General features: G+C 41.1%; 1 protein-coding gene across 3 annotated transcripts in view; it reads right to left on the bottom strand.

The window, feature by feature from the left end:
- Nucleotides 1-2,210: 2,210 nt before the first annotated feature.
- Nucleotides 2,211-16,595, bottom strand: part of ELK3 (ELK3, ETS transcription factor) — a 78,747-nt gene continuing 64,362 nt past the window's right edge. For 2 of the 3 annotated variants that reach the window (XM_025402952.1, XM_025402953.1), the window contains 2 exons: nucleotides 12,850-12,972; nucleotides 2,211-4,902 (listed from right to left, as the gene is read on the bottom strand). In XM_025402952.1, coding sequence (XP_025258737.1) covers nucleotides 4,804-4,902; nucleotides 12,850-12,972 — 222 coding nt within the window. In that variant the 3' untranslated portion in view covers nucleotides 2,211-4,803. Of the gene's footprint in view, nucleotides 4,903-12,438; nucleotides 12,973-16,595 lie in introns of those variants that run through there. The other variant, XM_025402951.1, reaches the window with a different exon arrangement.

The raw sequence follows: 16,595 nt of genomic DNA, 5'->3' as shown, positions 1-16,595 counted from the left end.
TCCAGCCATACTTCTCGTTTGAGTCCCTCACACCTCACCTCATTGTGAAACATCCTCTTTCCTCTGCTTGTTCATCTATGCCTCTTTTAGTTACTCTTACTCATTCTCAATGTAATTTTTTCTTCCAGAAAGCTTTCTCTGCCCCACCTACCCTACCACAGACTGGGTTATGTGCTCTGCTGCCTAACTGCCTTCCTTCCCAATGGCATCCTTATACTTCACTCTGCAACAACACTTAATCACATGTCATTTCCTCTCACTAATCCACAAGCTCCATGAAGGAAAGGATTGTGTTTTGCTCACTTCTTTATCCCAGTACCTGATACATTTTAGGGGAACAGTAGTATTTGTTGATCGAATTAAGGCACACATGCATGATAAAATTCTGAGTAATTCTAAAAAATATTTTGTCAGTTATGTAATATTAACTTGGATTTGTCTCCTCTCTGAGTCAACCAAAGACGAATGTAGCTGTCAAAAATTGTTGATAGAAACTTTCTACCTAGCTGGCTAAAACATGCGAGTCTTTACTGACCTATAATCAAGCTGTTCTACACACACACACACACACGTAGGTACACAGGCACCACTGGGGAGTGGGTCTAGGAATAAAGTCAATACTAGAGAAATCTAGGTAGGGCCAGCTTCTCGATGACAGAAAATCTGCTTGCTCAACTCTCAGGAAACACTGATACAGCAAACATGTCTGAAAGGTTTATATGCACCAGGTACTGTTCTATGTGAAGATGTAAATTGCTAATTTACATTCGTTGGAAGTCCTATAGATCATGTGTGATGGCCTCTCAGTGAAAATGTTCAGTTTGAAATGTGGCCAATTCTGTGACCTTGAGCCAGTTCCTTAATCACTCTAGGCTTCAATTACCTGATCTGTAAAATGGTATATAATAGTACTTCCCTCATAGGTTTATTAGGAAAACTGAATGAATATGTGTAACCTGCTTAGAACAGTGCCTGGCATGACAGCAACCTTACAAATGGTTGCTATCATTAACTGAAATTATGCCATCCAGCAATGAAATAAAAACGTTTTAAGAGACCTGACTCACCTGAGAGAGGGTAACTAAACATAGTGTATTCTTCAGTGCCAGTCCTTTAGGCAGGGTCATATAATCCCAGGTAACATGAAGTGGCGGGGCAGATCCCTGTGGGTATTTAAGCATAAAAGGGCATTTTACAAAACTAATTTGGTTGAATTTTTTTTTTTTTTTTTAAGAGATGTAGTTTCGCTCTTGTCACCCAGGCTGGAGTGCAGTGGCGCAATCTCGGCTCACTGCAACCTCCGCCTCCCAGATTCAAGCGATTATCCTGCCTCAGCCTCTCAAGTAGCTGGGATTACAGGAGCCTGCCACCACGCCCAACTAATTTTTGCATTTTTAGTAGAGATGAGGTTTCACCATGTTGGCCAGGCTGGTCTTGAACTCCTGACCTCAGGTGATCCACTCGCCTTGGCCTCCCAACGTGCTGGGATTACAGGCATGAGCCACTGCGCCCAGCCAGTTGAATTCTTATGTATAAACAGAACCAAGCAAATCTATTACCTTTTTGAGAACAGGGATCAGGTTTCCATCCCCCATTTCTAAAATGGCACCTGGAACATAGTTGATTTTTAAATGTTTCTTCAGTAAGCAAATGATTTCCTACCACCACCTGTTATACCATATGCAACTATGAGTTATCTGTAGCCTTTTGACATACTAGTGATAATGAACGTGTTGTTCAGGGACTGCATTAATCCGGTGATTCTCCCTGCATCCCCTCCCCTCCCCTCACACCAGTCTCCCTATATCAAACCCAGAGTGGAGACTGCTTTGAAGCATCCATGAAAACGAGCCAGGTCAGCCTGCAGTTGAGACCAAGAGAAATAACTTTTATCACCAAGCCTAGCAGTTCACATTCCCCTGAATCAACAAAAGGCTAAAAGAATAAATGGTAGATTTGATTTTTCCCTACCTTCTCACTTCCTCCTCCTCAATACAGAGCATTTGATAGAACTTATTTAAATCAGGGGTCTGCTTTTCGATAATTACATTTATTTCTTTAAATATGTGTATTTAAAGCACTTTTTTTTTTTTTTTTTGACGTGCTGTGTTCAAGGGTAGGTGACAAGACTCATTTTCCAACTTGTATCCATATGGAAAAGTGGTTTGGGTCACCCCAAGCAAATGGAAGTAAGCCAATCCAGTTACCTCTAAACATCTTTTATCACAAAGTTTTTATTGAACAAAAATAATATGACAGTAAAAATGATACATATATGAAAGTGAATAAAGATCTGCAGTCATAGAAAAGATGTGTACAAAGAGACCAACATTCAGGTTATATAGTTCTATAAAACTTTTCCCATAGCAGTTTAACACTGATTAAGCAGACATAAAAAGGAAAAGAAAGTCATTAATGTTCTTTGAAACCTATTTTCTGAGTAAAATACTTCTGCTAAAACGCACACACACACAGAATGAGGCAGAGCTATACGAGTTATTCTTCAGTTCCTCCAGTTCTCTATTTGTGTTACAGGAGTGTTTTCATCCATCAAAAAACTGTGGTATTTTTGCATTTGTAATAAATGGATCTAGAGCATACATTAATCCCAATTTCCGAAGGAAAAGAATCAGATCTATAGTCATTTAAATATTTCCAATCAGCATTTACATAAACAAGTATACTAAAAATAGTATTTTAAGTTGAGATTTTTGCATATTAACTTCCTTTAGTTTGTCTATAAGAATCATGCATTTTGGATGTGTTCTCTTACCTGACAACACAATTTTAAATGCTTTGTCTTTATGTTTTGTTTTACTAATAACATAGTTTTGAACCAGTGATTACTTACAGCTAGGCATGGGGGAAACAGAATTGGACTGAGCACCAATCATTGTTCTACCTTCAGTGAGCTGTGCAGCCTTAGGCAACTCCCAGCTTCTTCTGTGCACCTGTCTTGAGCTGGAAACAGGTGGTGGGAAGCATTCTCAAAGGCTCCTTCTCAGTAAATATCAGTTCCCTGGACCAGCTCCTTTTATTGTGGTACAGAATTATTATTAGCCTATGGGGTGGGGGCGGGGGGACAGTAGTGTCTATTGGTGGATTTTGGAACCAGTGTCATTACAGTCAAGGAGGCATAATAGAGTGTTTGGATTTTCATCCTTTGATAAGGGCCCACATCCCCACATACAGAGATGCTCAATTCCAATTGAGAAACCTCAGAATTTCTAAGTACCAAAGCAATATTCTGGTTTTTTTCTGAAAATTCAAGAAATGTGTTTTCTCAAACCTCGTTTTTTAATCCTTTCTCATAATACTGCGACTTAATGCCCAGTTTGGATCATTTAGTCACATTTCAAGTTAGTTTTTATCACTTATAGTTAAGGATTATAATTAATCTTGAATTTAAAGCTTGGTGCTTTTCAGTTTTCTTGGTATTAGAACTTTCCTTCATGTACAGGTGTGGTACCTTTGGACTGGTGCCTGCTGATTTTCTGATGGAACAGAAAATAGGTCTGTATTATCACTACTCCAAATTACATTACACAAAAGAATTTACTGGAGTGTTCCAAGTTGTTATCAGTTCGGTTCCACGATGATGAGGTTCCTGTAGAATTTTTCATCTGTCAGATTTCCTTCATTCTCCCCATAACTTTAGTAATATATAAAGCAGTGTATCCTCTCTCAGTTTCCACAAGCAAGGCCTTTAGTACCTCCAGTTCTCTATTTGTATTACAGCAAGTTTTTGATCCATCAAAAATTGTGAATACCTACCTATACTGATGAAGATCCCTAGTGTTAAAAATTGTTTCTTTGTTGTTTGGGTTCATCACCAGTCTGTGAGCTGCTTCCAAAGCATTAGATTTTTAAATGTTATAGTTCCAGGGGAATCCCAATTTATACTGACACAGTAAATATATCAGATGGTCAGGATTCTCTATGGAAAACTGAGAAAACTAGGGCTAATTTTTTGAAATAAGAATATGCTAACCTAAGAGATATTCTCGGGCCTGGAATAGCACGAACTTGATGTAGCTTTTCCATCTCAGATTTTTGTCTGGGAGGCATCTAAAAGATACTGTAAACAGCTACGGAGGCTAGCCTTTCAAAGTTCATTCTTTCGAAAATGCACTTTAGAACATTTTCTTTTATCAATGTTTATTGTCTAAATATGGCTTAGTTTATTATAAAAACATTACTTGGACATTTACTGAATTTCAGTTCAAAAGAGGTTCTAAGGCAATTCTTAATACAATTGAAAGTAAAAAAGAAAATGTGATATGAATATGCTTTCATATTGCCCACTGGTGAACAATAATGAAATTCTACTAGAGAGCTGTTTGATACTAATTTTCATCTTTCAAACATTTCCTCTTAATACTAAAAAATATATAAATCATTTACATTAAATGCAAAGGAAGGCACAGCTGGTTATAGTCTATATAAGCACACAGTTTAGCATACGCAGAACTAAAGAGAAAAAAAGCTTCACATCCTTATTATTTATACTGAAAACCATTAAGAAAAGTTCTTCACTGTCAACAGTGTTCAACACTTAAGAGCTAAAAGGATATAAAAACAAAAACATTAAAATTCACTTAATGCAAAAGATTTTCATATATACTTGAATATATCAAAAACAGTTTTTAAAATGCTAACATAAATCTAGACTATCCATGTTATGAAAAGTGCAAACCAAATTAACAGAGTTTCACAATGTCCTTCTCATGACACAGGTAAACTAGCCCATGGGGACAAATTTGTTTCATCAGTTAATGAGTCCTTAATTGTCACCAGACGTCATCAGGATTTCTGAGAGTTCGAAGAAAGCAGTACTGGAGAAGCAGCTCTGTCCAGACTGGGGATTGGCACTGGCATGTGGCCATTAAGCAGTGTGGGGAACTGTAGGGGACAAAAGATGTTTACAATAATTACTGCAAATCCATTGCAAAAAACTTAGGTTCTTTACATTCCCATATAGTCCATAGCAGTCCACTTCTCATCACTCCTGTGATAGAGATTAGTTGCCAGTGTTTTTTACAGAATAATTGGAAGATGACAATGAGATCAAGATTACATAGAGCAAACAAAGGATAAGGCCCACAAAATGTCCCTAATTATTCTATATGCACAGGCTACTAGGAAAAAATACATAATTTATATGTTGCTAAAGCATCTATTTTTTAAAAGTTCTAAGCTACTTAGGATGCTGATAATGCTACAAATATTAAAAGAATGTTTAATATTAAATACGAAAATAATGTTTTGAAAACCATAGACTCTTTATATGTGACTCAGTAATTTCTAATACTATATTTTGAAATTTGCCATCAGTTTTTCAGGGTACTACAAAGATGATTCTTGCAGCATTTATTCTTCTAAAGTAAGAAATGTATTTAATCTTAAAAGATTTCAAATAGATTATTTTGGAGCTAAGAAGGTATTCTTTCTAATTAAAATATCACACTTAGATCACTCATAAGTGACAAAGAGTAGGCCGGGCGCGGTGGCTCAAGCCTGTAATCCCAGCACTTTGGGAGGCCGAGACGGGCGGATCATGAGGTCAGGAGATCGAGACCATCCTGGCTAATACGGTGAAACCCTGTCTCTACTAAAAAATACAAAAAACTAGCCGGGCGAAGTGGCGGGTGCCTGTAGTCCCAGCTACTTGGGAGGCTGAGGCAGGAGAATGGCGTGAACCCGAGAGGAGCAGCTTGCAGTGAGCTGAGATCCGGCCACTGCACTCCAGCCTGGGTGACAGAGCAAGACTCCGTCTCAAAAAAAAAAAAAAAAATAAGTGACAAAGAGTAAAATTAATTTCTGTATTGTTGTTAACTAAGATGATAAATAGTAGGATGATAGTATATGCTCTGATAATGAGTTTCAGGTCTGAAACAAATACTACTTGCAACTAGATTTGCATTGTTTAGGATACGTCAAAAAGATCTCCTGGGCTGTCTTTTCTAGCTTATTTCCTATTTAGTCCAGGTAAGTTAAATATTAAACTTCAGTGCCAAATATCAAATTACGGAGCCTGGCACATGTTAGAAGTACAACAAATACTTGTATTTAAGTAAATATGTTTTTGCAGTTTTCAAACTCTTTCAGTAACTTGTGTCAGGGCTTGTCATTTCATTTGATATCTAGGAGCTGTAACATAAGTTTTGTTGTCCCCATTTTACAGATGAGAAAACAGATTTCAAATAAGTTCTGTTGGCTAAAGGTTACACAGCTAATAAGCAACACAGTCAAGTTTTAAACAAATCTTTCAGTACTAACATTGCATAACTTTTTATTTTGGTAGGAGTTGGTATCTTTAATTACTGTTTTAATTTCTTTAATGGTTATTGGCATATCCAAGGTTTTTCTTTCTTTTCTGGAACTTTGGAATTTTAATTTTTTCTAGAATTTTATCCACTTCAACTGTATTATCAAATCTATGCACATACAGTTTATACTCTTGTTTAAAAAGGTCTGTGCTACTAACCACTGTACTGAGTTAGAGTGAACAATGGAAGATGAGCAGATTTTAAATTTTCATGCTTTTATTTATTTTACTTTATTTAGAAATAGGGTCTGGCTCTGTCGCCCAGGCTGGAGCGTAGTGACACAATATTGGCTCCCTGCAACCTCCACCAGCCATCCTCCCACTTTAGCCTCCCAAGTAGCTGGGACTATAGGTGGACGCCACCATGCCCAGCTATTTTTGTATTTTTGGTAAAGATGAGGTTTCACCGTGTTGCCCAAGCTGGTCTCGAACTCCTGAGCTCAAGCAACTGGCCTGCCTTGGCCTCCCAAAGTGCTAGGATTGCAGATGTGAGCCAGTGTGCCTGGCCTGCAGTTTCATTCTTTTCGTTTATTTGCATCTTCTCTCTCTTTGGTCTACCTTATTGGTGTTTTCAAGAGAATCAGTTTTGGTATTGTTCATCTGTTTTGCAAACTAAATTGCTGATTTCTGCCCTTATTATTTTTGTATACTTAATGGACATAGTTTCTCTTGATTAGCCTGGCTTTTCTGACATATTTTTTAGTCATCTTTATTAGGCTCTTCTCCTATGACACTCCCCTGTTTTAAACTGCAACATTTCCCAAACTTTTGTCCCCAGCCACCTTTTCTCCAGTACCATGCTTGGACTTGACAACAATTTCCATTTTAGACATCTCCAACCAATGCCTCTTTCCCACAAAACCTGCTCTTCTTCCATTGCTCACTCTAAGTCAGCGAGAATGGTGGCTGGGACCACAAACTTAAAGAGTCAGGGCTCCACCACTTACTAGTGTGTTATCTTGAATAAACTAGCCAATATCCCTGTGCCTTAGTCTTATCTTTAAAACAGAATTACTGGCAGTATTAAATGAGAAGCCCCCAAAAGTGCTAAGAACAATGTCTTGCACACAATAAGTCATCAATCATCAACAAATGTTAACTATGGTTATTTTTTTTTTTCCCAGACAGGCTCACTGTCGCCCCGGTTTGAGTGCAGTGGTGTGCTCATGGCTCACTGCAGCCTCAATCTCCAGGGCTCAAACAGTGCTGCCACCTCAGCCTCCCTAGTGGCTGGGACCACAGGCACACATGCCAGCACACATGTCCCAAGTTTTGTACTTTTTTTTTTTTGTAGAGACAGGGTCTTGCTGTGTTGCCCCTGATGGTCTTGAACTCTTGGGCTCAAGTGATCCACCCATGTCACCCTCCCAAAGTGCTGGGATTACAGGTGTGAACCACCATGCCCGGCCTTAACTATTGTTATTTAATAGCATTTCCAGTATGTTAATCACTTAGTAATCTTTGCCTCTTCTTAATTTTCACTACCTACTTACTACTCAGACCCATCTCAAAGTCTGCCTCTCTTGAGCTCACCTCTAAAATATCTTCTAATCATATCCTGTGTCCAATGTTCTAATCTCAAAGAGTGATTCTCCCTTCAATATTTGTAGTATCATTTCCTCTCGCCAGGTATGGTCGTTCACACCTGTAATCCTAGCCCTTTGGGAAGCTATGGCAGGAGGATTGCTTGAGCTCCGGAGTTCAAAACTAGCCTGAGCAATATAGCGAGACCTCGTTTCTACAAAAAAATCTTAAAAATTAGCCGGGCTTGCTGGTATATGCCTGTAGTCCCAGCTACTTGAGAGGCTGAGGTGAGAGGATTGCTTGAGCCCAGGAGGCAGAGGTTGCAGTAGGCCAAGATTGTGCCACTGCACTCCACCTTGGGCAACACAGCAAGCTCGTCTCAAAAAATAAAAATAACAATTTCCTCTTATCTTACTGTTCCTTCCACTTTCTCTTCAGTTCTTCCTCCACACTAATACCAGTGATTGTTCTCCAAAACGGAGATCTCATCCTCCTACCTCCAGCTTAAAAAGCCTAAACATTTAACAGATAAAGGGAGAAACTTCTAAGCCTATAATCAAGGCCCACAGCTGCGTTTCCGACCTTATCTCCTCTCACCTGGTCCCTTCCTAAACAGACTTTCATGTCCCAGTCATTCGGCTCTATTCATCTAAATGTACTCGATCGAAATCCTGTCCCTTCCTCCCAGCTCAGGCGCCACTGCTTGCTTGGAACCTGTCCAGTCTCCAGTTGGAAAGAGCGTGTCTGCCCCTTACTTTCTGCAGCACTTTGTTTACTCATCCATTATTCACATATTCTATGTCCCTACAGTCCTTGTCGCAGAGCATTGCAAATATTTGCTGGGTTAGATTTGAACTAAAAATTACAGCACACATTCTTAATTGAAAACTTAATTAGCTCTACCTTGTTTCAAGACATACCTATTCCTACTAGGCATATTCCACATTGGAACAAAATCTATTTCAAAAGTCATGGAACAGACATCCTTAGACAAGAAGACAATACTAAACTGTCCAAGAAAAACCGAGTTCACTTTATAAATCAAGGTTCTTTGTTTACATTTAGCACAATGTCTTTGGTGCCTCTCTCCTTACCTAAACATTTCTCAATTATAAAGCATACCTCTGCCAGAAAGGCGTCTTCTCTCTCTTTTGTTGGAATTCTTTAATATCTGCTGTAACCTGCTACAGTAATCATATTAGGGGCCCTTCTGTACAAAAATGCTTCAGCTCTTCAACTATTACCCTGAGGATTCTGATCAACCTTTCCAATCATGATAATAGGAAACTGGCCAGCGTCACTTAAAATGTATAAGCCAAGTGTATTTTTTGTCTTCCTTCATTACATCTATAGCATACATGAAAGAGGTTTGTTGTTATTTTGAAATAAAATTATTTTCATCAGTTTAAAAGGGATGTTGGCCAGCGTGGTGGTACGCCTATAGTCCCAGCTACTCCAGAGGCTGAAGCGGAGTTGAACCCAGGAGTTCAAGACCAGCCTGGACAACATATTGAGACCCCGTCTCTAAACTTTAAAAAAAAAAGGTTCTTAAAAAAATAAGACACCGCTGATAGTAATCTGAATTCTGAATATGTATCAATTATCAATTATATTGTCTAGTTTTAAAAATCAGAAAGTATTATTCCTCTACCAAATTTTGTTGTTTACCATTCTTGAAATTGCTATTTTCTACTTTTGCCACACTCAGTTGCTCTTTTCACAGGAAGAGTTATAATATTTTAAAAGGCAAAAAGTTGTTTTTCCTTAGTCTCATGGATCCAGCCACAAACAGAAAGCCCAAGGTCATACAACCTGTCAGCCATCCGGAATACCAGTTTGTCTTTCATTTTTTTTAGGGTTGTATTCTGAATGGCTTCAGAAAAGAGAACAGGTCCACCTGGTGAAATTAAAACTCTAAGCAGGTAGCTTTTAAATGCAGTAATTTCTGATGCAGAATTCTAAATATAAACTAGGAACCTCTGGTCTGCAGTGCTTCTCAAATTGGTTCCTGGACTGCGTAGTATCACTAGGAACATGAAAAAAAATGTTTTTGGGCCAGGCACGGTGGTTTACGCCTTTAATCCCAGCAATTTGGGAGACCAAGGAAAGCGGATCAACTTGAAGTCAGGAGTTTGGGACCAGCCTGGCCAACATGGCAAAACCCCATCTCTATCAAAAATACAAAACTTAACAGGGTGTGGTGGTGCATGCCTGTAGTCCTACCTACTTGGGATGCTGAAGCAGGAGAATCACTTGAACCCAGGAGGTGGAAATTGCAGTGAGCAGAGATCACACCACTGCACTCCAGCCTGGGCAACAGAGAGACTGTGTCTCAAAAAAAAGTTTTTATCAGGCCCTATCCCAGACCTACTGAATCAGAAACTCTGGGAGTGGGGCCCTGCAATCTTTATTTTAACTCACCCTCTAGGAGAGTGAGTGCTAACTTTTAGAACCATTTGTCTACAGTAGTTACTGAGGACTGAAGAAATGAGGGTGTGCACGTATCCCAACTCCCAGAGATTGATAACGTGTCGAATCACTGTAGACATGAACCATCATTTACTGTTGGGAGAGTTGGGCTGGAAAAGGTATCTAAGACAAGGGACCCCAAAGAACCCCCAGCCAATAGTGCTCCATTGCTTTCCTAGGGGGTTGCCAAGGCCTGCACCAATCAGGTGGCAGAATTCCCAGTAAGGAGAGAAATGAGAGGCCACTTATTATTCACAAATACCTACTGAACTCTACAGAAGCTCTGAGTTAGATTCTAGGATTATAGTATAACAATCCCGGCCGGGCGCGGTGGCTCAAGCCTGTAATCCCAGCACTTTGGGAGGCCGAGACGGGCGGATCACGAGGTCAGGAGATCGAGACCATCCTGGCTAACACGGTGAAACCCTGTCTCTACTAAAAAATACAAAAAACTAGCCGGGCGAGGTGGCGGGCGCCTGTAGTCCCAGCTACTCGGGAGGCTGAGGCAGGAGAATGGCGGGAACCCGGGAGGCGGAGCTTGCAGTGAGCTGAGACCCGGCCACAGCACTCCAGCCTGGGTGACAGAGCAAGACTCTGTCTCAAAAAAAAAAAAAAAATAAAAAATAAAAAAAAATAAAAAATAAAAAAATAGCCGGGCGTGGTGGCGGGCGCCTATAGTGCCAGCAACGTGGACGGCTGAGGCAGGAGAATGGCGTGAACCTGGGAGGCGGAGCTTGCAGTGAGCTGAGATCCGGCCACTGCACTCCAGCCTGGGCGACAGAGCAAGACTCCGTCTCAAAAAAAAAAAAAAAAAAAAAAAAAAAAAAAAAAAAAACAATCCCTACTGCCATGGAGTTTACTGTAACCAAACAATTTCTTTTTATTCTATTAATTTTAGAATTCTGCTGCTCTAATCTTAAGACTTTCAGGAAATGAGGTGTTTTTATCTCCCCACCAAAAGATTAGTATTCCTAATTTTAAACTTTCCTAATACAAGATTTGCTCATTGCTTTTTGCTTACTATTTCTAGTTTCTCTTTTCCTACCCAAGCTGAAACTGCTAAAAATCAACATGACTATAGCTCAATTTCTTGTGACGGGAATAAGGGCTGGGAAAGAGACAGAAACCCAATTACTCCAAGCATATGGTCACTTCATGACACCCTACCCCAACCCCACTAGGAAACCAAAGAAGCAAGATGGCAATCAAAACCTCTTTAGTTCCACCCTTATAAAGAGACCCTAAATCCCAGCATGTACAGCTCCTGGCACAGAGGAGGTACTCAGCAAACATTTAACCTTGACAAGCAAAATGACCAGCTCAGATGATCGTGAAGACTTGCACTTACCTTTCTCAGACTTCTCTTTGTGAATTCATTTAGACAGTCAGTAATTACTGAGCCTCACTTGCACACCAAGCCATGTGCCAGATGCTGGGGACACCACAGTGAACAGGATTCCTTTCTGGTCTCGAGGGCCCATAGTTTAGTGGGAAAGATTGCCAGATCAACAGGCAATCATAATACAAAGTGCCACGTGCTAGATGCAATGGTACCCAAAGAGCTGCAACTAACTCAGGGTAAGCCACACTGTGGGGCACAGGATACAGACAAGGATGATGAGAAAAGCTAGAATTAGGGAAAGAGGGAGTTTGCACTGGGTCCACCTTTTCTTCAATCCTGTCCCTAGGATCCTTTCCACCTATACTCAACATATTCAAACAGTAACACCTTAGTCAGTGAATAATGATCTGTGGGTCTCAAGGAGGAAATACTGACTTCTCCATGATAGCAAGTGACGGTCCTGCAAGATTCTAGTGTGTGAATGAATAATGAAGGTGCTGCCTAGTATGGAGAGTTGTGTAAGATAAAGCAGCTAAGTCTTCATTATTTTTTAACCAAATGCCCTGGATTCTCCTTTTTCATTACAGAACAAGGAGCTTAATGATGATTCATAAAATGATGCAAGCAATTTTTCTATCCCAGGATGGGGAAATTGTTCACTATTTTTATTTTCACTTTATGTCAAATGAGCTGCTACATTAACTAGGAGGATTAATATTTTAAAATCTTGTGTGGACTTTTATAAATAATTTTTATTTTCATTTTATTTTAAATAGAGATGGGGTCTCACTGTGTTGCCCAGGCTGGTCTCAAACAATCCTCCCACCCTCAGCCTCCCAAAGTGCTGGGATTACAGGTGTGAGCCATCACACTGGCCTAAATAATGATTTTTAAAGTTTTGCCTTTTCCTTAATAAATTTCCTGTTTTCATAAACAAATGAAAATATGCAAAACACTTCAAGAACTTAATTGTTCCACGTATGGGCGTCTGGCATGAGTATGCCATTTCTGCCTCAATGAAAGTGTCTGCCTCTGAAGGGCGTGCAACCCCATTAACATGAACCCCCTTTGGACATTTAACATTTTAACCCAACACTGGGCAAAACTCACCGTTACCTCTGCAGGATTTAGAGAAAAAACCATCCCTCAGAAGTGTAATGTTTAAAAGTTCATTCCAAACGCTCACCTGGAACAGCGTGCTTGGCCCTTGCAGCCTGGCAGGACTCAGTGGAGCAACTGGACTAAGGCTGCTCCAGAAATGTATGCTGGAGAGCAGCGGACTCGGAGTCAGAAGCAATCCATTTGGTGTCTGGGAAATAAAGCAAACAGACTTCTTCATATAGGTTCACCTGACTCAGGCCGTGACCAACAGAGCAGCAGAGAGAGGTCAGGTAGGCTAGGCATGGACCAGGAAATGACTTTACCATCTCAACTGGCAACGTTATTTCTGTGGGGCTGTGAACAGTTTAATTTTAATTTTCTTTTCTTTTTGAGTCAGTCTCGCTCTGTTGCCCAGGCTGGAGTGCAATGGCGCGATCTTGGTTCACTATAACCTCCACTTCCTGGGTTTGAGCAACTCTCCTGCCTCAGCCTCCCAAGCAGCTGGGATGACAGGCATCCACCACCACACCGACTAATTTTTGTATTTTTAGTAGAGAAGAGGTTTCATTATGTTGGCCAGGCTGGTCTCGAACTCCAAATAATCCGCCCACCTCGACCTCCAAAAGTGCTGGGATTACAGGCATAAGCCACCAGGCCAGCTGGCTAATTTTCTTCAATGCTAATTTTATTAACACTTTCATAAAGGAAAAAGGTATTGACACGTTACCTTCCCTAAACATTCTGGTGGAAAATTCAAGTTTGTATCAAGTTTCATCCGAATGGTTTGTTCAACTTGTTTCCCTTCCCAGATTAAACAAGAAGAATTAGTATACAAACAAAATGGGATCCAATAAAGGGGCTTTAGTTCTTCTTATCTATACTTTGCTGTTTTTCTACAGTGGACATCTATTACTTGGGTTACAAACACACGGTTTTAAATGGTCTCCATATCCACAGCTGTTAAGGATTTGGGATTTGCTGTTAAAATACCCTGTAGTAGCCTCTTTAGAAGCTCTGAGCCGGGTTTTCCAGATTCCATCTGGATGTGGGGTCAATGAGAATTCATTGCTCTGGCAGTGGTTTGGGTGGGGGCAGGGAGGGCCCTTTCTTGTCAGATTGGGTGTAAAGCCAAAACCCTGGGTTTCCCAGGAGAGTTCCAAGGACTGCATTTGCTTGCACACATGCAGCAGGAGTCCTCGCCTGCAAGCCAGCTGGAGGGCAGAAGAAACACCCGCCCAGCTGCTAAGTCTGCATGGCTTTTATTCTCAGTGGAGACGAACTCCCCGGCCCAGGGTGGTTTTGTACCTTTGGAGACTAGAAGGAGTCCCTCAGTGGTTTTGTGATGTCAATAAGGTGCTTTGTGTCAGAAGAACCACAGCAAAGGCGCCAGCCTTTCAGATTGCACCATGCTGGATGCTAAAGTGTTATTTTTTCCTAGAATTGGCCTCCGTAGCGTCATTAATTACCAACAGCATTTGGCTTAAACCTAAATTGAAAGGTCTGCTCTGTTCAGCAGAATGGAGACAAACATCCAAAGTTCCTCAAACTGTGAAGCTGCTGAAATGTAAACACATTTATACCAAATTATTTGAGTCGTTGGTTCCATGGCATTTCCTACATACTCAATGACCTATGAGGTTACTAGAATAAATACATGTTTTGAATAAGCTTCCCATTTGTTCTAGTCCAAGGCAATTTCACAAGCATGCCAGGCCATCTGGCCTAACAGTTAAAACTTAACGGCTCAGCATGGCTCTCCCAGGGTTCCAATCTCAGAATCACTACTTCCCAACCAGGTAACCTCAGGCAAGCCACCTAACCTCTGTCTCAGTTTCCTCATCTGTAAAACGGGGAGAATAAAAATGCCCACGTTACAGGGTTGTTGGGAAGATTAAATAAGCTGATCTACTGCAAGCTCTTGTAAGATATGTGCCTGGTATACAGAAATGCTCAACAAGGGCCAGAGGCGGTTAGCTGGCTAGGTACGCTAGGTACTTCATACATGTTTTTGAACGAATAAATGGATTGGTAATTAACTGAAAGCATACATGACATACTTACTAAATGTCTTTCATCTATGTGAGGGAGAAATTCTCAACTGTACACAGAGAAGGACTTAATCCTCTGAAACAGACAAACTGAACTGAGTCAGCCTGGACTTGGAGGCTACTCTCAGTTGTGTTAGGCTCAAGGCCACAAGCTCAGGTGTTCTGAAAACTAATATCTGCATGTTACTCTGGAGCAAGGTTCCAACCACAGTATGTCACATTAACATGTAGTAACCAGTGTGTTCAAGGCCTCCTAGTTTATCCATCAATGAAGGCTCTCAAAGCTCTAAAGAGACAATCTTCTAAACCACAAAACACAGCTATCCTTCTCTCCTCCATGGCCATCATATACCCATCCTTTTTAATCCTCTGAGCAATGTACAAGGTCTAGAATTTCTATTTCTCTAGTCTAAAATGTATACCCATGTCTGGAGTTGAGATGTTTGCACATTTGTTTCTAAGGAATACATGATGTACTCAGACTACAGTAGCCTTCTGTTTCTCATCTTTAATATGTCTGAAATGTCTTCTATAATATATGCAAATAAACACTGTAAAATGACTTCATTCCTTCCTCTTCCTTCTATCCCTGAAGTTCTCCCTGAAAATCCTGTGACCTTAAAGAACCATGTGGTTTCTTTGTTAAGGAAAGTTCCTACAACGCGTGCCCTGGGTTATCTCCGGGACAGTGTGAGACTTCACAGCCTCTCTCCACACACTCCAAGAGTCAGGCAGAGTGGGCTGAGCCTGAGGGCCAAGGGCTAAGGAAGCCACAGCAAAAAGCGCTGTCTTCTTTCCTTCCCCAAAGACAGTCTCGTTTTAACGAGCATGGCAGATAGGGAGCTCCTAATCCCACAGATCCAGGAAAGAGTAAGACCCTCATCCCAAGATCCCCTTTTCATTTTCCCCACTCAGTTCAGCTTCCACTTCCACTTCCACTTCATAACATCTCCTAAAAAGGCTGCACATCTGAGCTCGCCAGGGTGAGCTGGCATCCAGGCATGCCCACCTGCGCACCTCTGCCCTGGCCCTCTACCTCCTCCTCTTGCCTTCCTCTGCCCATCAAAATGCCACCTCCTCAAAGGACACTTTCCTGATCTCCCCTCAACCACATGGGATTTCTTATTTCTGAATCTTTGTAACACTTTGTGACCATTTTTTTCTTAACATTTAACATGTTCTGCCTCATATTACGGTGATGGGCACATTTTTCTTATACCTCTTTCCGTAGCCTTTTGGATATCTGCTCATCTTTATTCCTCCTGTACTACTCAGCTCCTACATACTGATGAACTGGAGCCATCCGCAGCTCTAGCTGGGTCCCCCCTGGCTTATCGTTTGTTGGGCATCTCCACTTGGGTGCACCACCATACTCAAACTTCATGAAGCTCAGCACCTTCCCACATCAGTGTTTCTTAAGACTCTTCCCCTTCTGTCAACAGGACCACCGTGTATACACTGCCTCAACAAATACTGACCGAGAGTGCAAACTGTTTCAGGTGCCACAGATGAGGATCAAACAAGACATAATCCCTGCACGCAGAGCCCCATCTACCACCTGCATCCCAGTCCTCACCGTGCAAAATGCCTTTCAATAACTGCAAGCTCCGGACATAGCTTCTGGAGGCGTCTCACAACTGGGTCTCCTGTTTATCCCTCATTTCCATTCCTGCTGCATCCAAGCCCCTATCACCTTACAGATGGCATTCCACAACAGCCACCCAGGCCAGTCCACCTACCTCTGGTCTCCCCATCTATTCTGTACCCCATCACCAAATCAACC

The sequence above is a fragment of the Theropithecus gelada genome, chromosome 11 (assembly GCF_003255815.1).
Source record: "Theropithecus gelada isolate Dixy chromosome 11, Tgel_1.0, whole genome shotgun sequence".
Taxonomy (NCBI): domain Eukaryota; kingdom Metazoa; phylum Chordata; class Mammalia; order Primates; family Cercopithecidae; genus Theropithecus; species Theropithecus gelada.
Note: the sequence above shows the minus strand (reverse complement) of the source record. Positions and strands in the feature narration are given on the sequence as shown.